The sequence below is a fragment of the Nannobrachium achirus genome (assembly GCF_963921795.1).
Source record: "Nannobrachium achirus genome assembly, chromosome: 8".
NCBI lineage: Eukaryota > Metazoa > Chordata > Actinopteri > Myctophiformes > Myctophidae > Nannobrachium > Nannobrachium achirus.
Genome location: NC_137817.1, coordinates 37,461,745 through 37,480,818, shown reverse-complemented (window position 1 = coordinate 37,480,818; position 19,074 = coordinate 37,461,745). Strand labels below are relative to the sequence as shown.

Below are 19,074 nucleotides of genomic sequence, written 5' to 3'. Positions count from 1 at the left end.
TACTGTGGCATACATAGAGGCGTTTGGGGGGCGCTGGAAGGAAGCAATACTTTTTAAAGGGGGGTGCTTCGAATGAGGCGTGGTTTATGAATTGTGTAGTTGCACGTTTTTGACTAATGATGCCAGTATCATGGTCAGTATCATGTCTGCATCAACTGTTTTTATTGTATTTGTGATACTTGCTTTGGCAATGTAAACGTATGTTTTCTCATGCCAATAAAGCTCCTTTGAATTGAATTGAATTGTCAGCATCATGGTCCAGTTATCATGATGTCAGTATCATAGTCCAGTTATCATGGTCAGTCTCATGAATCAGTATCATGTCACAGCCTTGTCACAGGGATGTCAGATCCTGTCACATCAGGCCACTCTCACAGCACTGTGTGATAGCCCTGTCACAGGGCTTTCAGATCCTGTGACAGGGCTGGTAACATGTTCTACCTGTTTCATTCAGTGCTATGAGAGGGGCCTGATGTGACAGGGCCTGACATCCATATACAACTTGTAACTTGTAACATCTATTGGTAACATCATGTCTCATAACAGGTTTTTGAGCGGTGCCAACTGCTCCTACGCCTGGCTTTGTGTGCATGTATGAGTGTCCGTATGAGCACAGTATATCTGTATGAGCACGGAACTCCATGTATGGAGAAAACTAACGTCACAGACAGAACGGCCCATACAAGGATGGGTTCGATCCTGGGCACCATAATCTCAGTGTATGTCGTGCGGTAAGTACTGGTCGCTGATGGTGTGTTGGCGTGTTGCGCCACCACAGCAATCCATCTCCCAGGAGTCTAGCGAATTATAACGGGAATAGACTCCTGCATTCTTGGCTGATACCAACAATAAGCCCCTCTGACATACTTACATACTTAATTACATACTATCAATCCAGTTTAATGTGAAATCGATTGATTTGAAATCCAGGACATCTAAATTATATAAGCAACAGAATACAAATAAAATAAAGCTTACATTTTAATTGGGTGTGGGGATGGATATTGGATAAGGGGCACTGGCCCAAAAAAACGTTGAGAAACACCATCGTGTACGTCCATTCGTGTATTGGAAGAAATCTTTGATCTGGAACATAAATGCCCTTTTAAAATGGATGGTTGTAGAGTCACTGCATTCTGTCCCTTTCCTTACCGATGCTTGCCCTTTGCATACACTCTCAATTCTTGACATAATACTTCCCACTTCCATATATCATTTCCAATCTTCATCTTGCCCAGGTTATGGTTCCCAGTCCTTATTGCTTGATCTACCTACCTATCTACAGTTTACCTTTCTCTATATTCGCCAACCCCCCCTCCCAACACACACACACACACACACACAGTCACACACACACACACACGCATGCACACTTTACTCCATCCTGTCGCTTCCATCGCCGTTGATCTGCACCACGCAGTCCTTGTCCAGGGGTTCTTTAGAGTGGATGGTGTCAAACTGCTCTGCGTTCACCGTGTACCTTCCCCGGACGTCCAGCCCCATGGCGGGGACAAAGAGCCGGTCGAACTGGATCTCTTGGCGGAGGTAGGAGGTCCTCTTCTGGCAGGAGTCGCCCGTGCCTTCCTGCGAGGCGGACAGGAACACGACCAGCTCAAAGTGGTGGGAGGAGCTGCCCTCGCACAGCGCCGGGTAGAGGGGGCTGCGGCGGTCCAGCGCGTGGTAGAAGGTGAGCGGGAACATGAAGAAGGGGCAGGGCCGGGGCCCCAGGTGGTCCAGGTGGAAGTCCAGGGAGGTCTGGTGCAGGACCTGGCCCTCCTGCTCCTCGTACAGCACGGCGCTCACTCTGACGTCCACCAGGGGGCGGTGGAGCACGTTGGTGGCGCGGAACATGAGGCAGGTCATTCCCTGCTGCTGGCCCACAACTGCCTGGGGGCTGAACTGGATGGCTCCCGCACGCTTCTGAGGACGGGCGATCTTGGCCACAAATGCACCTGGGAATGAATGGAAGATGACCTGTTTCAGTTTTCAGAGGCTCATTTGTTAGGAAACATGTTTCATGCCAAACATCTATGTTTGGTTTTCATGTAGGCCTATTGGATACTTGGGGTGTTTTTTCCCATCTCACTGTCTTTGTCTAAAGCAGGCGTCTTCAATGTTTTCAGGCCAAGGACCCCTTAGTTGAGAGAGAGAGATGAAGCAGGGACCCCCTATACATATTGTATGAATGTGTGATGGAGATTTTCATCGATTTCATAAATAGATTAATAGACTTGTTTGACAGCACTGTCATCAGTCTATTTTGGATTCATGTTAATGTGTTTTCAGACATTTAACCATTAAATTGTTGATATTTTGTAAACGTGACCTTTCACTATGTACTTGGTCTGCTCTTTTTTACCTCTAGACCAAACCTATTTGCCGAAAATAGCCGATCTACAAGCTCTCAATGCCTCATGACCCCCTGTTGAAGACCCCTGGTCTAAAGGACAGGAGTTATGGGCAGACTCTCGTAGCATAAATGTAATTCGTGGATTCCCTGGAGATAGTGAAGCAAATAAGGAGAGTCCAAATCATATATCAATCTATGATTACATTTTATGTCAGCATACTGGTTAAGTTGCTGACAACCAGTGTGTAACAAACATATAATAACAAATATAGCTACAGTACTTAGGTATCATTGGACACATCTGAATCTCCTTTCTTGCGGCACATAAACATAAAAATGCATGACATAAAGTTTAAGCAGATTGCATAAAGTTTCAGCAATGATTTGGAAAGCATAACTCAGTTCTCAACATTCAAAAACACAAATTCTTCATAACTTGAAATAACATATTTGATAATGTTTATATGTTTCACAAGCAAACAGGCATAATATTAGTCATGATTCATATTCATAATTAATATCCATAATTATCATTTTCAATTTCAGCGATATCAGCCAACTCTAATGTCAAAGACCTTCAATAACTCTGAGAGCACAATTGGAACCAAATGGACTCGTACAGGTCAGTTTGGTTCCATCTGTACGCTCTCAGAGTTTCAGACATGTAAGGGTCCATTTGGACCCCCTCAAGGAACCCTGAGGGTCCCTGTTACCACTGCTTCAGACAATACATGGAAAGTGGTGATCTTTTTAAAAAAGGTTGTCACAGTATTGTAATTATAAGACAAGAGTCAATGGAGATGATACCATTAAAACAAACGCTTAACGACATGATGGAGTGTTAATGAGTGATGTACCTGTGATGAAAGCTTCCAGCATGAGTCCCAGCAGCATCTGTACAGCCAGTAGAGCTATGGCGCTCGGGCAGTCCCCACTGGGAAACATGGTGCCATAGCCGATGGTCAGCTGAGTCTCCAGGGAGAAGGAGAAGGCAGCCGTGAAGCTGGTGATGTGTTTGACACACACCACGTGTCCCTCGGGCGGCGCGTCGTGATCCAACACGGCCAGGTCCCCGTTGAGGTGCGCGAGCAGGTACCACAGGCAGGCAAAGAGAAGCCAGTGGGCCAGGAAGGAGGCACAGAATGCCAGCAGAACCCACCGCCAGCGCAGACCCACCACGGCACCCCAGAGGTCATGCAACGCAAGCAGCCATGCTCTGGCTGAGGACCAGGGCCACTGGCCTGCAGGGGGAGTCGGCGCGCGCAGGGTGCAGTGCCCATCCTTGGTTACCAGGCGCTGGCGGGTTGGCAAGGACAGGAGAGGCGATTTGGATGCTTTGCCTCCCAGATTATGGTTGTTGGTTTTGGTCGACATGGTGAGACGCACAGATCTCCACGGGAGCAGATCAAGGTGACAACGATCTAGAAAACAATTGAGAAACCATATGTTATTATACAGTATGAGATTTTACGGCTTGTTTGATTGAGGCACAGCAAATCAAATTCGGATTCCAAGTTTGAGCTCCATATATCAGAACGGGTTTCATGTTCATAGGTCAACAGTCATTCTGACTGCCAGATGTATGTGAAAATCCTCCTGACAGCCTTCAACAGGCAGACAGCTAGAGTCTTGTCCCCTCCACAGTTTCCAGTTCTAAGTCAATATTGTTGCCAGGAGATTAGAGGCGGGCGCAGTGGGGAATCTGTCTGTGTAACACAGCGACATGCAGAGTAGGAATGTGTCTTTCACCAGTGGGGAGTTGCAGATTTGCTGCACTATACTGTATGTCTTTAAACTTGTCCTGTTTGCTAGTAATAGTATATATTTAAAATACATGTTTTTATGTACAGTATATAATGCAACTCAAATACAATTAAAATGGACAAAGTAAGATTTTCAACTTAAGAGTGTAAAATGGTGTGTGAGGGCATAACACTATCACAGAGCAGATGAAACTATACACTACGCAGCTAATGATGTTGTGTTTTCTTCTTCATCTTTTTCTTCTTATTTTCTTTGTTACTGGTGTTTGTGAACTATTTGTTACAGTTGTCCAAAGCGAATAAAAAATGTAATAGCTTTAAAAACAATACATTATGAAGCAGGAGTAATATCATATTGTGCATCGATAAGTGATCATTTCTTGTCCCAGAGGCCTCATAACTGCAGGCCAATCACAAGAAGACAGTCGAGTCTTCTCCAAAGGTCGTGGGACCCTTTGGGTTTGGTTTGGTCCTGCGTGCGACAGCTTCAAAGAATTCTTTGTCCATTGATACAATGAGTCTTTCAACTCAAATAACTTAATGACCTGCCAAGATCAGACAAAATGGCCTGTGTAAAATTGAAGTGTCAACTACCAGATCCTGCTCTCTGAGTATTGCTGGAGGTAAGAAGTACTGCAGAGATGCTGTCTACCAAGTTAGCTCACAAAGAAGGGTCTTTGTCTTTGGGCTGGTGATCCCACCAGTCTGAGTCATTTAAGGTTGGTGGTGATCAGTAAGGTGGTCTCATGAGGGTCATGTGCTGAGCTGGGGTTGATTACATCGTTCTGAATACAGTAGCTGTAAATCTACCGCAAACATATCAGATAGATAATGGGAAAGCAGTTCAACAATCAATTCAAACAAAATGTGTGTGTATTGTGTGTGTGTGTGTGTGTGTGTGTGTGTGTGTGTGTGTGTGTGTGTGTGTGTGTGTGTGTGTGTGTGTGTGTGTGTGTCACATCTTTGAGTTAACGTTTTGACATGTCTTGTGGTGATCATTGGGACACAGCGATGATTAGTTAACTATTTCCCCACTGCTATCCTGCTGTACATTTCCTAACATGTTAACAAGTTATTGATTATATATTCTTTAGATCACAAGGATCATGGATGTGCATGTCTGAGCGCTTATGCAACATGCGATCCTTCTGCTGTCGCAATGTCCTTCTTTTAACCATGAAACCTCTGGTTTTACACAGGAAGAGAGGATAAATAAAGCTATATAACAAAAAGCAATCTAATACTATTAGTAATCTAATCTATCATTTTCTCTGGTGAGGAATCTGAGGATTTCTTTGTTTGGATGTCCTTTAATTTCAATGGCCCTTGGATGTACAGTATGTTTGTGACTTTGTCACCTTCTACATTCAACAAACATTTACTTTATACCCGTTTATGGAGTTTACAGAATATATAAGGACTATTCACCCATGTCTGCACTGTGGGAAAGATTTAAAGTCCTGAATCCTGGATCAGATTAAACTTTCCGCGGAATTGTAGATTCCGCTGGAAACAACTCTTATGACTGAGGGCCCTCTTCCTATCACGGTGAAGCAGAGCCTCTATCGTTGCCATATGTGTTCTTGCCCTACACATGCATATATTTCCCTCAGCTTTGCCCAGCATCTGCCCTTGCCAATCGTTAGTACTCACCCACAGTGGCTGGGCGAAGAATGCCCTCTCCGTTGGTTGACCTTTTCACCCTGATGGCTGGTCCACGGGCGGGCAAAGGGGGCAGGGGACCAGAGGCGGTGGAGAACTGCCACCACAATTCCTTAAGGGACGATAGGATGGGGGGTAAATCCCTAGAGGACTCCTGAAGAAGAAAGAGTAGAGAGAGTGTCACCCCAGGAGCTCTTCGCTAAGGGAGCCAGGACTGTGAGTGCTCTGCCTCGCTACTCCCATCTGCTGCTTACAGCTCTGGGCCAAGGATGATTGGAGTGGTCACATTACTCTGCATGGAGCCCATTAGAGTTCCCGGAAGCAGAAGAGGAGAAAGGGGGAGGAGGAAAAGAACAACACCTTGTCACAGTTCATTGAAAGACTCACTTGTTGGTTGGCATCCTGCGGCTGACAGGAGAAAATGGGGAGGGGATGCGTGTGTGCGGGTGTCTGTGCACGTGCACATGAAAGTAGCTTTGCGTATGTATGTGTGTTTGTTTGTTTATATATGTGTGACTGCAATGTTTTTGATTTTCATTTAACCCCATCCCTCTCCTATACAATGACAATGAAGAGCACCACGTTGTCCTTACATATACTGTATATTTTTAAATGAATTACATCATTCATTAAAACCTCAAAAACATCACATGCAGTAAGAATTCTATAAATACTTACTTTTCAGCAAGGAAAACACTGGCTCAGGGGGTAGAGCGGCCTTGGAATCGGAAGGTTCCCAGTTCAATCCCCTGCTTCTCCTGGCTGCGTGTCCAATTGTCCCTGAGGAAGACACTGAACCCCTAACTGCCCCCAATGAGCAGGTTGGAGCCTTGTTGTCTGTGTGTGAATGGGTGAATGCGAAATACGTGATTGCACATCATTTTCTGCTTAACCAATAGGTACATTCATTGACATGCTGTGCTGTAATCATTGTACCGTTTTTAAAATCATTGATATGCGACATCATGACATGTGACACATTACCCGATTGATGAGTGATTTCGTGCTTTGGAGTCGGAGTGACCCTTTTCTGTGAAGATATTTTCTTTCTTCTTCCATACTTAACCTGACACCACAGAGTGCTTCTTTGTTGATAGCAAAGCCATAGTAGTAGCCATGTGACTGAAGTTGGTCAACCCTGGGGTTCTTTTTACATGCCGACTCACATGCATGTTTTTTTACAATGTGTTTCCAAAGCAAAACTGTGGAGAAATAATACTGAGCCAGATAGTTAAATTAGTTAATTAGTTTAAGTATTTCAGTTTCAGAATAATTACGTAGGCTATTGCCATCTCAGTTTCAATATCCAGAAATGCCTCCTCATGCTTGCTTTTCTGTATATTTATTTTCAAAGGCATAGTTTTTATTTTGATCGGAGTGAACTAAAAGTTTTAGCACACCTAGTTTAGTTCTTTAGTTCAGTTTTAGTTAACTCTACCAACTTGGCCTATAGAACTGCATGACATGCACTTGAATCAGCTTATGTTTCTTACCATATTTGTGGTTTTCAGGAGAAATAGTTTTACTGGAATAAGAATATGTCATATATAAATACTTAATTAAATAATAAACCCAAAGAGAAAGTTGTCCACTCCACAACACCCTCGGGATTCCTATTGCAAAAATATACTACAATGAATCAATTTAGTAAATACTATTAAGTAAATAAAACTGTTCCAATGGTTCTAAACAACGAAGATCACACAAGACCCAACAATTAGAATGCATGGAAAACACCCATAAATTGCTGCCTATATTATGCTCCATAAATATAGACTAGTCAGAGAGATGAGTTTATTTTTTTAACATAGGCCTAGCCTATATTGTTTACAGTTAACAGCATTCAGCTGGATAAGAATGATTGGAGGGATGGACGGATAGATATTATCCAGTATAAAGTCCAGTTCATACAGTAACATCAGAGTGTATACTGTCCATACATTGAGGCTGTTGGTTGATTTGTTCATTTCAGTGGAGCTAAACTCTCTGCTTCATTTCCTCTCATTAGTCTGAAGAGAAGCAACACACAGGTCAGCCATACACATACACCTACTGCTGCGCTGCACATTGAACCTCACCTCTTCATTTTCCATAGCTCTCCCCCTCTCTCTCACAGACACGCACGCACGCACACACCAACCTTTTTCTGTTTCACTGCATTTTCCTCTCTCCATCAGATCCTTATAATATTTTAAAGTGCTGGTGTTTTAACTTTGGTTACTGTGTACTGTGTACTGTGTACTTCATAGAGTTACAGGTTGCTCTCAAGGTTTACAATCTGCTCCTGGCATCTTTACCTGGGAGTGAATATCCTCCCCTTGTCTGTGTTTTTTACACAACGGAAAGAGAGCACCACACCTGCATTCATGAAGCCGGTCAAAGCAATTGCCCCCCTGCTCCACTCTGATTCAGAAAACCTGAATGTCTGCCAAAATGTTACAGAAATGTTGCAATGGCGCAATGTCAGCAAATAGAGGCAATACAACTTATTCTAATTCTGATGTGCAATGTTAAAAGTGCAAATGTTCCACATTTTTATTTACTAGAGGTTCGGACCTTCACACAGACGTTGCACTGCCAATCTGACCAATATGTATGAATCTGTCGGGGATTTGTCCCATTAGCCAATTTTAATATAGGATTTACTTTTTATGTTATGCCATAAAAAAGACTTACTGCTGTATAAGTATGGCTGAATGATTATTTGAAACATTATTAAGGCCTATCATTCATCTTCATTGTTTTATTTCACACTGTGGTCTGACTTTAATGCAACATCATACTGCCACCTTGTGGAGTTTTGACAGATTATCTTCTATTATCTGTGCACACTGGTCTTTTATTTTACCTACGTTTTTGTTCTGTCAGAATAAGCCCATTCAACACACACACACACACACACACACACACACACACACACACACACACACACACACACACACACACACACACACACACACACACACACACACACACACACACACACACACACACACAAAGATTTATATTCATCCGTGAGGATCAACAGAGGGATCACTCCTTGCTTTATAATTTAAATTATAAAAGTATAGAAAAGTATGCAAAGTTTAGAGTCATAAGTGTTTGTATATACTCTATGAGAGTAACTTTTGTTTTATTCTTTACGTTGTATAAACACATTAAACAGTATATGATAGAATTTCCAAAAAGGCAATTCAAGTTATAAACCCTGTGTGTACACATTTTACATTCACAAACCTAAAAACATTAGCACTTTGACTTGGTCGTTATAATCGTCATGGCTCACACAGTAAACTCATTACAGCTCCTCCATGTGTAAAGTCTTACTGGGTCTTCTTGGCTTTAACGGTGCCACCTCTGGTGTTGTATGTGGGGGCAAACAACATGGTAAACAGTATCATCAGAGGGACCAGCAGATACGGGGCGTAAAAGGACACCAGTGTCCAGCGCTCCTTCATGGTCTGAGGGCCCTGGTAGGGACTGGCGGTGGGGAACTGATAGCAGAGGATGTGGGCTAGAATAGGGACCAGAGTGGTGGCCACATGTGTGGAATAGACAATGGCAGGAGTCCTGATCCATTTACAGCCACCTGGAGATTATTATAAGAAATACAACCATGTGTCAGGTGAAAGGAAAAACATTTGTACTGTACTGTTATCCTGCTTGTTCTCTCTACGTCCTGCATCTTCTCTGAATGGTAGAGTATGGTTAATACAATATAATGCCTAAGTAGTATATAACTACTTGGGGGTTGTCTCCCTACTCTTCCGTTGAGAAATGTAGACCCTGGTGTCGGCTAGGACAGTGGTTCGCAACCTGTGGGTCAGGACCCCCAGGGCGGTCCCCAAAATATTTTGGGGGGTCCCCAGATGATTAAACCAGCATAAGGTTTAAGTGTATAGATGGTATCTAAACATTTCTAAAGTCACAGTTTAAGGAATTTGTAATACCTCTAAAATGACAAATTAAACATTGGCCGAATTGTCAAATATTAGAGGCAGAAATTGTGAAAATAGGCGATCTACATGCTCACAACGCCTCGCAACGTAAGGCGTTGTGAGCATGTAGATCTGATATTTAACCGTGTTATACAAAATGTAATGCCTCAACTCTTGAGAACCACTGGGGTAGGACACCTACTGGTAGACAGCTCATAAACCCAATATCTCTGTTGGCCAAGGAAAGAGACCTGGGTTGTAATTACAGTCAGTACACAGGACAAAATAACATTTAGGGATTGTCGCTTTAAACTCTTGACAGTTTCTGTTCACTATGTACAGTGGACTATAGATGACACCTGCTAGACCAGGGTTCGAATCCAGGTGGTAACATTCGATGCTCATCCGGGGTCCGGTTTCCAGTGGGGTCAGAAGGGGGTTAATGTTATATAGGTATAGGCTTGCAGGGTTTCCCTGCCAAAAGCCCACAAACCTAATAGACACCTGGGTCAGGGGGATTCCACACTGGGTGAGCCGTATTAAGTGTGTTTAGGTGGTTACACTAACAGTTATTGAGTTTGGATGCAATATAAAGGGGGGCCAATGAATAACAATTAGGCCTGTATAGGCTATGCCATAGGGTAGTGGTTCTCAAAGTGGGGTCTGGGGACCACCAGGGCTCCTTGAAGGACTTCCAGTGGGTCCCCAGAAAAATTAGTTAATATAACATCAAAATCACTGCAAATCTTAAAATAAGGTGAACATTTCGTCATACTTTAGATTGTTTTCTTCTGGGGGTCCCTGGCACAACATCTTTTCAGATTGGGGTCCGTGGACAACATTGATTAAAATTAATAATACATATCAGTTTGGGGGTCCTTGACATGGAAAGGTTTATGAGACCAACAGCAGGTGTCTGGTTATTAAAAATCCACAAGAGGTCAGAGCTGAGGCATACTACAAAAATTCATGGATTTTGTAGGCTACCTGTAGCTACAGCGAACAGCATAGATGATTAATACATGCATACTATTAATAATCAATGAATAATCATCAATAATTAATGAATTAATGCATTGTGCCAACTGACCTTTTAGGAAAGCATATGCAGCGACGGGAAAGAAAGGGGTCTGAACCAATGCCTCACAGAAAATGAATGACTTGAACCAGGCAGGTGGATCCAACATCATTGGATCTTTGAATTCCTCGGCATACCACTTCAGAAGGTCTCTGAGCTATTACAAAGAACATGTGCATCGTGTGAATAGACCTGCTAGTGCTATCACAATATTTAGTGTGAGATTAAACTGTTCAGAAACATAGGCTAACTTATGTAACTGCACAAGTTCATTGTTGTTTTTAATGGATTCAACACTTACCAACTGAGGGTATATATGTGCTGGCAACAAGGCTTGAAAATCAATAAATAACGTAATGGGAATGTGGGAAGCAAAATAAAAGAAAAATATTATTTCTAGAATCCGGATAGCCATGGTTGGTGAACTGTCACAACAGAAGTAAGGGAGCCGATTGGTTTCTAGTGGCTGCTCTTCACCGCTCGTTGTGTCGTAGAACCGCCTGTTGGCGGTGCTTGGATCCCATTGGCCATCCCCTTGAATGCTTGCGTCCCATTGGCCATCTCAGTGGATGGTTGGATCACATTGGCCATTTCATTGGATGGTCTCAACAGGGCGTTCCATATGTAGGAAACGAGTACTGTCTGGATCCCATAGTCCGGAGGGCCAGCTTGAGTTGTTATAGCAACCACTGAGCATAGACTGGTGTTATGGTCAGACAGTCACTCATTAGAAATTGTGAAATTATGAAAAAAAAAATGATACAAAAATGTCATTGACACAGAGACATTTTTTTTCTAAGAACTTATATGCTACTAAAAGTTAGATCTTTGAACAATATTTTCCAGGAAAATGTTTTATTCTGTCATTGTAATCAATCAGTAGCCTATCTCAAATGGGAATGCATGTCTAGGAAAAGATGGATTCTCATCAGAATATTCAAGCACAAAATGTTTTTCGTTTTCCATTGACACCATTTGGTTAGGAAAAAAAAGTGTAGGAAAAGGATGTGTTCACCATCGAATCCCCATGTCCCCCCATTTATGTTGTTGAATTGGGTGTTACTGGGCAAATAACACAGTACTCAAGGGAATAGTAACAGTTTAATACAGTCATTCAAGGTAAAACATTAATTTAATTTAATTAAACACAGAATGTTCTGTTTGCATAACCTTTTGTTTAATCTCTCAATTCAGTACAAACGTAACATACAATATCTGAACAGATTAAATTATATAAAACTCAAGGCAACATTCCTAACAGAAACTATGTTGTATATTGGTCCAGCTTAATCTATTATAACAATAGTCTGGAATATCGAGAATGTCGAGAAAAAACTTTGTTTGGACCCATTTCTATTTCAATGAAATAATGGTTTAACCCTTCAAAGTGATATTGTTGCAGCGAAATGGCCACTGAGTGGCTATATGTTGAGTGATTCTTCATGCAGTTTTAAATGCACGGAGACGTCTAGTTTCATGATTTTCATGGTCTCTGCTGTTGTCAAAATCACTGAACTGTCATTCAACATCCACATAATCCTGTAGAAGAACACAGTGCAAGGATTTATTCCATCAAACAATAGCAATAGTTATAATTCCTGCTGGAAATCAGTTAGTACAGTGTGTTCGAAAGCAAATGGGTAAATGTGGCCAACTGCTTTATTTATTCATATATGATTACATTCTTTTGTCATTGCTGAAATCCTCACACAATACACAGCACAACACTCTTGGATATTAAAAAGAGAACTTTGGCTTTTGAATGGGAAAGTATTTAATGCAGCCTGGCATGGCCAGACTATTGTCTGATTTACAGGCTATATTTAACAGACACGTTGAAGTGCTGGAAAGATATACACCTTGAAGGTGCATTTTAAATTGTTTACATTGTACAACCCAATATTAAATACATGTATTCAGGCGTCATGTCCCCTAAAGGCTGGGCTGCGCCCTATAACGTGCAAAACCTTCAAGGGCCCCTGGGGGTCGCCAAACACCACTTTGAGAACCACTGGACAATGAGTCAAGTCTAGCTGAAAATATTACCTGAGAAAAGAGTGAGTTACAAAAAACAAAAGCCAAATGTCCATGCCCTGTTTATGGCATTGTGCATATTAGTCAGTCGATATATAATTTAATTTAAATAAATATGGAAATCTGGCAAATATTCCACAATCTAACAAGAAAAACGAGTATGTTTTGGATAATTGTTGTCAGTAACGTAAGGTGACTTGTAAACTTGTCAATGTGATAAACATGCAAAAACACTGGTATGGTCTTACTGCATGAAAAAGCAGTACATGGCCGTTGGAGAGGCAGGCAGGTGCTTACCGCATCGTTTTCAATAATGTCCTCCAGGATTCGCACTATGTCTGTAAAGGACGGCCTAGAGGTGTACGGCTCCACCCAACAGTCTCGCAACAGCTGCAGTCTGCAACAGTCAAAATGGCAATGCATCAGGAAGGAAAATAAACCAATGCAAGAAAAGCATGAAATAAAGGAGCAACCAAGACATAGAGTTGAGAGACCTACATTACTAACAAACTATTAGATACGTATGTACCTCAAACCCACAGCAGTCATACTCATAATGTATATCTCCTTCTAAGAAGTGTTACTTACATTTCTGGCCTGCAGCCTTCAGGCTCTGAGTTCTTATAACCAGCACAAATGTGGTAGACCACAGCCTCTAAGGTTTCAAGACTTGGGTATGGTGTGGTACCTGACAACAAGTTATTTAGCATTCATCATTCAAGTTTTATACCAGAAGACTTTCAACCAACATTTAGATAAAGTCAAATTGTGTTTTAAATATTTGTACATATGTAAATAATGTCTTATGCCCAGTCGCTCTTAAATATATATATAAAAAAAAGAAAATCAATAATGTAACATTCTGAGCAGCCGTGGGCATAACAAATGGTAAAACATGTGCTATAAGCTTCTCTGTCCTATTTAATATACTGGACACAGAATCGTTATAGCACATGTAGGCCTATATGTTTATATATAGGTATATGGTAGGTGCATGTGCATACTATATACCACAAAACTCACCAAATGTCTGCATCTCCCACAGTAAAATGCCAAACGACCACACATCTCCCTTGAAGCTGTATTGGTTGTTTCTGAAGTACTCGGGTGGGTACCAACGCAAGGGCACGCGCTGCTGCACAGATACATATACCATGGAGAATTAGATGTTATATTGACCAAAAAATAGAACCAGTTTTTTTGTTATTTAAATGAAAGGGTTCAGTGTGTTGAGGGCACTTAACACCAATAAAGAAAATAGACTTAATATATTTCAAAATATACTGAAATATATCTTTTCATGGATATATTAAAAAGAAAATTTGGTGAAATACTGAGATCAGAATATTTCTATAAGGTCAAAGGGGGGAGAATATTACAGTAGCTCTGCCATATAGGACCACAATGGAAACAAGTCCCCAGGACTTTTTTTGTGTTATCCTTTTAACTTTAATGTCTTACTTTACCACATGCTATTTACATTTATTACTAATATATAGTATTCAATCAAAAAAGCTCATAACCTCCCCTGGCCAAGGGGGATTCCTATTTGTATGAGCGGTAGATGGTGTCCCATGGAGGATACCAGGGTTCATCCTGGGTGTCACATTATTTGCTGCTGCCAAGTGACCAAAGGTGGCGAAGATAAAGGAGTAGCCCTGCCTGAGGTCCAAAGGGTATTTCCATGCAGAAGACCCTGGTTCAAATCCTGGATGTATGTACATACAGCAGTACACCAGTTCCCAAACACTGGGTTCGCGGATATATTTTTATGGGTCCTTTAATTTATTTTTCTATTTTTTTAATTATTATTATTTCAAAACACAAACACACACACACACACACACACACACACACACACACACACACACACACACACACACACACACACACACACACACACACAAAAACATTCCCCAAAAAGCTTTTCATAAAAAAAAAAGGGAAAAGAAAAAGGTTTTTGAAGTAATTTCATTTATAAATAAAATACAAATCTAAGAGATTCCATAAATGTGAAAACAAATGTTTAAATGTCTACACACGAACGAAGCAACGCATTGTGAGCTTATAGATCTGCTATTTTCACTAGTTTGGGTCCCGGGCAAACGTCTAATTTCTCTTTTGGGTCTCGAGCTAAAACGTTTGGTAACCACTGTTGTAGACAAGTATGTAGGCTGTAAGCCTGCCAGACATGACCATGGACTCTAACCCTAACCCTAACTGCTGAGCCCCAGAACAACATCTCACACACATTATTTAACAACGCAAATCTAATTATGTGTATTGAGTTTTACATTTTTTACACAAATGACAAATTAAACATTGGCCAAATTGTCAAATATTAGATGCAGAAATTGTGAAAACAGCCGCTCTACATGCACATGTATTGGCTATTTTCACAATAGAACCGTGTTACACAAAATGTAATGCCTCAACTCTTAGTGCTTGTCAGAGTGGGGGGGGGGGGGGGGGGTCCCAAGTTAAAATAAGATTATTTTGGGGGTTGCGGCCTGAAAAGGTTGAGAACTACTGATCTAAACCACGGCATTAGAATGTTCCCAACTTTCCAGCCCCAGTTGAAGATCAATGAGAGTAAAAACTGACCCGTGGGACTTTCCAGCGACTGCTACAGCGACTCCTCATGCAGCCCTGGTCTCTGGCCAGGCCAAACTCAGCCAGCTTCACCTCCCAGGGGAACCTGCTGACCAGGATGTTCCTCAGAGCCAGGTCACAGTGAACCACCTGGAACACAGTCCACACACACACACAATGGCATCACGCTGTTATACACTATCTTTGCAGTATACAGTATATTTGCACTTTCTACACAATGTTCTGTAACCTCTCTATTTTACATTTTTTACATTTTTTTTAAAACAATCTAATTTTTCCATTCGTGCCTTTCTCTTTTCCTATTCAACTGCAGGGAACCCTCTGAAAGCAGGCCTTTAGACTGGGCCAGGGGTCAGCAATCTTTTTGAAATGAAGTGCCATGTTTTTATTTCTAGATAGTCAGAAGGTCAAAATTCGGACATATATTAATTGTCAGGAGCTTGTTATAACGATCATTAAACTAAGCAATAACCCACAAGCAATAACCCACCTATCTCCCCGACTCCCTCCCCAATCAGAGTTCAGAGTTTTAATGAATGTAGAATTATGTGCTGGATGTAATTTGCTGCAAATTGGGTGACTTTATTCACCCAATTTGCGTAATTGACCATGTTTAAAGCAATATTTGACTTCCAGTGTTCCAGTGATCACCGTCCCCTGTGCCTATGCTGGCACCAGTGCCTAAGGTTGCCTACCCCTGGACTGGGCAGTGCCACAGATTTTAGTCTGCATCTTTCCGTTGTTCCCGCATTGAATAACAATCAATAGTCTGGGTATTTTCTGCGGTACGTAACCCATTGGAAGTGGTTTCATCCATTTCCAAGAGGTGAGCAGGAAACTGGGTACCATTTTGGAGCGCAGATGCTCCATGGCCAGGGCAATGTGGTAGGAAGAGATGGTCAGCATGCTCTGGAGCTCTGGGTTCAAGCTGAGACTCTCCTTGTTCATCTGCAGGAAGCTCCGCAGGGTGCCGTAGCTCACCAGCTCCATGATGAGCACGTAGGGCTCTGAGGAAGCCAGATGACAGCAAAACACAGGCTTTGTTGTACCTCGGTGTCGTGCGCCAAGCGTAGCTGACCTACAAGCTCACAACGCACACCATTTGCGATGTGTTGTGAGCTTGTAGGCAGCTTTTTTAAAATAGCAATTTTTAAAAGTTAAAATCAGGCTTTAGAGGAAGTTTGAGTTTGGTATTGAGGACCAGAATGAATAACTGAATTATTGATGTTAAATAGCAGACAGTTACAGTAGATCTTATCTTGAATATATGCTAATTTTATTTTATTTTATATTAACTTGTGAATTAAAATGATTCAAATTCAAATTCTTTGCTATTGCTTTACCATTTCCTCACAACACAGTGTAGTTTGTAGATAGGCTATCGTTGCTATTTGACATACAACTATGGCTATATGGTTTACGTAAAGATCACACTCTGAAATGACAGCATTAGGTGAATAAACAGCCAGTCATACAGTATGATGCTATCATGATGTGCACTGACCCTCGCTGGTGTTCCAGTCCAGCAGCTGCAGAACGTTCTTATGGTGCGCCAGTTTCCTCATGATGGCCACCTCTGTGTCCACACGCTTCAGGCTCACACCTGCTCACAGACACATCAGCATCAGAAAGCACCGGTGGAAAAAGTACTCATATATTTTACTTAAGTAAAAGTATCAATACTGCAATAAATAAATACTCCGTTAGGGTGCCCACACACCAAAATACCTAGAGTGGAATCCGCCAATGCATTTCAATGAGAATGGAGCTCAATTCTCATTGAAATGCATTGGCGGATTCCACTCTAGGTATTTTGGTGTGTGGGCACCCTTACATGTAAAATGTACTTGAGTAAAAGTACGAAAGTATTGGCATCAAAATGTACTTAACCCTCTAAGGCCCAAATATAGAAATACTTGAAATAAAAAATTGAAAAAAATCAGATGGTGTTGTAGGAGTCCTAATCACAGGAAAATGTAATGTTTTTTTCAAAAAAATGTTTTTGTAAGGTTTTATAGCCATAAATCATAAATCATAAATCATGCTCTAATTTACATATGGGGGATATTTTTCACAATAATAACATATGTACATGTTCTAGACATTCTAATGATCACCAAAAAAAATAGTACAGGCATTTTACTTATGTTTTTGTGAGGAATAGCTTCCATGAAAAAGTAAGATGTTGTTCGTCAAAACTCTGGAATGTCAGCGGGTGTGGCGGGTGTGAATGTCAGCCCCTGTGGGGGGTATTTATATGCAAATATTGTGGGCAATGGCATTGTAATACTAAACAATAGAATCCAATGGTGATGTTTAGGTGGTAGGGGGAGCTAAAATAAAATGATTTAACCCTTTTTTTGGATAAAATACAAACGTTGTAATATTACAACAGTGGGCCTTAGAGGGTTAAGTTAGTACAGATCTACAAGCTCGCGACGCATAGTGAGCTTGTAGATCGGCTATTTTCAAATGGCCGAAATATACGGTTGAAGTGGTTTGTAATGCAGTAATAATGAATCTAAAAAGTAACTAGTAGCTAAAGTTTTCAAATAAATGTAGTGGAGTAAAAGTACAATATTTGGATCCGATGTGGTGGAGTAGAAGTAAAAGTATTGGAAATTGGAAATACTTAAGTAAAGTGTAAATAGTAATACCTCAAAATTGTACACAAATACAGTACTTAAGTAAATGTACTTAATGACTTTACACCACCGCTTCTGAAAACACCATGAAATGGTGTCAATTCCAAACTGTACTGTTATGTATATCATGCGATGTTGCTGATTTGATATGAACTGTGATGCTCGTGTTTGTAAAGCCATATGTTCACCCTCCTTGGTGATCTTGCAGGTGAACATGTCATGGCCTTTACACGTCCCCCTGGTCATCCTGGCCTTGTAGAATGCTCCCTCCTTGCCTGCTTTGATCAGCTGCACCAGGCTCAGGTCTGCCTTGGTGAACCGAGGCCCCTTGGGGACAGACGTCATGAGAAATACACATGGTTAGTGACTGTGCTGCTTACAATGAAACAAACTGCTGCGGAATGTACCGTGTGATACCTATGATCTACAGCAATGGTTCTCAACCTTTGGGTCGGGCCCCCCAGGGGGGTCCCCAAATTATTTTGGGGGTTCCCTAGATGTTTGGCTAAATGTTAACACTGTTTTCTCACTCAACAGTAAACAGACCAACATACAGTATAAGTGTATACAGGGTATCTGCACATTTCTAAAGTGGCAATTTAAGGACTCCAAAGACCTTTTAGCACCTCTGGTCAAACATTGGTCAAATTGTGAAATATTAGAGGCAGAAATTGTGAAAATAACAGATCTACATGCTCAGCATGTAGCATGTAGATCTGTTATTTTCACAATGGAATAGAAATGGAGTCAAACGAAATGTAATGCCAACTCCTACGATTCCAAGTGCTCGTCAGGGTGGAGGGTCCCCACTCCCCAGTTAAAATATGATTATTTTGGGGGTCACAGCCTGACAAGGTTGAGAACCACCAGCAGTGGTGTACAAAAGCTCACCTCTTCAGACTCCAAAGCATCCCCTTTCCCTACCAATCCTTATTTATTTGTATTAATTAGTTGTTGCCTGTTTAGATAACGGCAGTCATTTAATCCAGAT

At 41.5% G+C, this 19,074-nt stretch overlaps 3 protein-coding genes across 3 annotated transcripts; all 3 read right to left on the bottom strand.

Annotated features, from left to right (window-relative positions):
• Positions 1-727: 727 nt before the first annotated feature.
• On the bottom strand, positions 728-9,080 carry kcnj13 (potassium inwardly rectifying channel subfamily J member 13). The gene is made up of 5 exons (XM_080731309.1): positions 9,013-9,080; positions 6,454-6,977; positions 5,767-5,929; positions 3,208-3,771; positions 728-1,952 (listed from the first exon to the last, which is right to left on the bottom strand). Exons 4-5 carry the CDS (start codon positions 3,722-3,724, stop codon positions 1,375-1,377), a joined length of 1,095 nt encoding a protein of 364 aa, XP_080587435.1. The 5' UTR covers positions 3,725-3,771; positions 5,767-5,929; positions 6,454-6,977; positions 9,013-9,080; the 3' UTR covers positions 728-1,374.
• On the bottom strand, positions 8,883-11,229 carry tmem97 (transmembrane protein 97). Its single transcript, XM_080731310.1, has 3 exons — positions 11,093-11,229; positions 10,804-10,948; positions 8,883-9,364 (listed from the first exon to the last, which is right to left on the bottom strand). The coding sequence occupies exons 1-3, from the start codon at positions 11,204-11,206 to the stop codon at positions 9,099-9,101; spliced, it is 525 nt and encodes a 174-aa protein (XP_080587436.1). The 5' UTR covers positions 11,207-11,229; the 3' UTR covers positions 8,883-9,098.
• A 974-nt stretch (positions 11,230-12,203) lies between these two features.
• Positions 12,204-18,343, bottom strand: LOC308289333 (tyrosine kinase receptor Cad96Ca). The gene is made up of 8 exons (XM_080731018.1): positions 18,272-18,343; positions 16,943-17,041; positions 16,285-16,445; positions 15,430-15,567; positions 13,849-13,960; positions 13,414-13,513; positions 13,123-13,222; positions 12,204-12,330 (listed from the first exon to the last, which is right to left on the bottom strand). Exons 1-8 carry the CDS (start codon positions 18,327-18,329, stop codon positions 12,310-12,312), a joined length of 789 nt encoding a protein of 262 aa, XP_080587144.1. The 5' UTR covers positions 18,330-18,343; the 3' UTR covers positions 12,204-12,309.
• Positions 18,344-19,074: the final 731 nt, after the last annotated feature.

Bases quoted from the DNA above. Each gene is read 5' to 3' on its own strand.
- kcnj13 (XM_080731309.1), bottom strand. From the start codon at position 3,724: ATGTCGACCAAAACCAACAACCATAATCTGGGAGGCAAAGCATCCAAA. The intron at 1,953-3,207 runs GTACATCACTCA...ATTCATTCCCAG, and splicing joins GCTGGAAGCTTTCATCACAG to GTGCATTTGTGGCCAAGATC.
- tmem97 (XM_080731310.1), bottom strand. From the start codon at position 11,206: ATGGCTATCCGGATTCTAGAAATAATATTTTTCTTTTATTTTGCTTCC. The intron at 10,949-11,092 runs GTAAGTGTTGAA...TCTTTGTAATAG, and splicing joins CACATATATACCCTCAGTTG to CTCAGAGACCTTCTGAAGTG. The intron at 9,365-10,803 runs GTCAGTTGGCAC...AATAATCTCCAG, and splicing joins TGCATATGCTTTCCTAAAAG to GTGGCTGTAAATGGATCAGG.
- LOC308289333 (XM_080731018.1), bottom strand. From the start codon at position 18,329: ATGACCAGGGGGACGTGTAAAGGCCATGACATGTTCACCTGCAAGATC. The intron at 13,961-15,429 runs GTCAGTTTTTAC...GTATCTGTGCAG, and splicing joins GTCGCTGGAAAGTCCCACGG to CAGCGCGTGCCCTTGCGTTG. The intron at 12,331-13,122 runs GTAAGCACCTGC...GTTCTTCTACAG, and splicing joins ACATTATTGAAAACGATGCG to GATTATGTGGATGTTGAATG.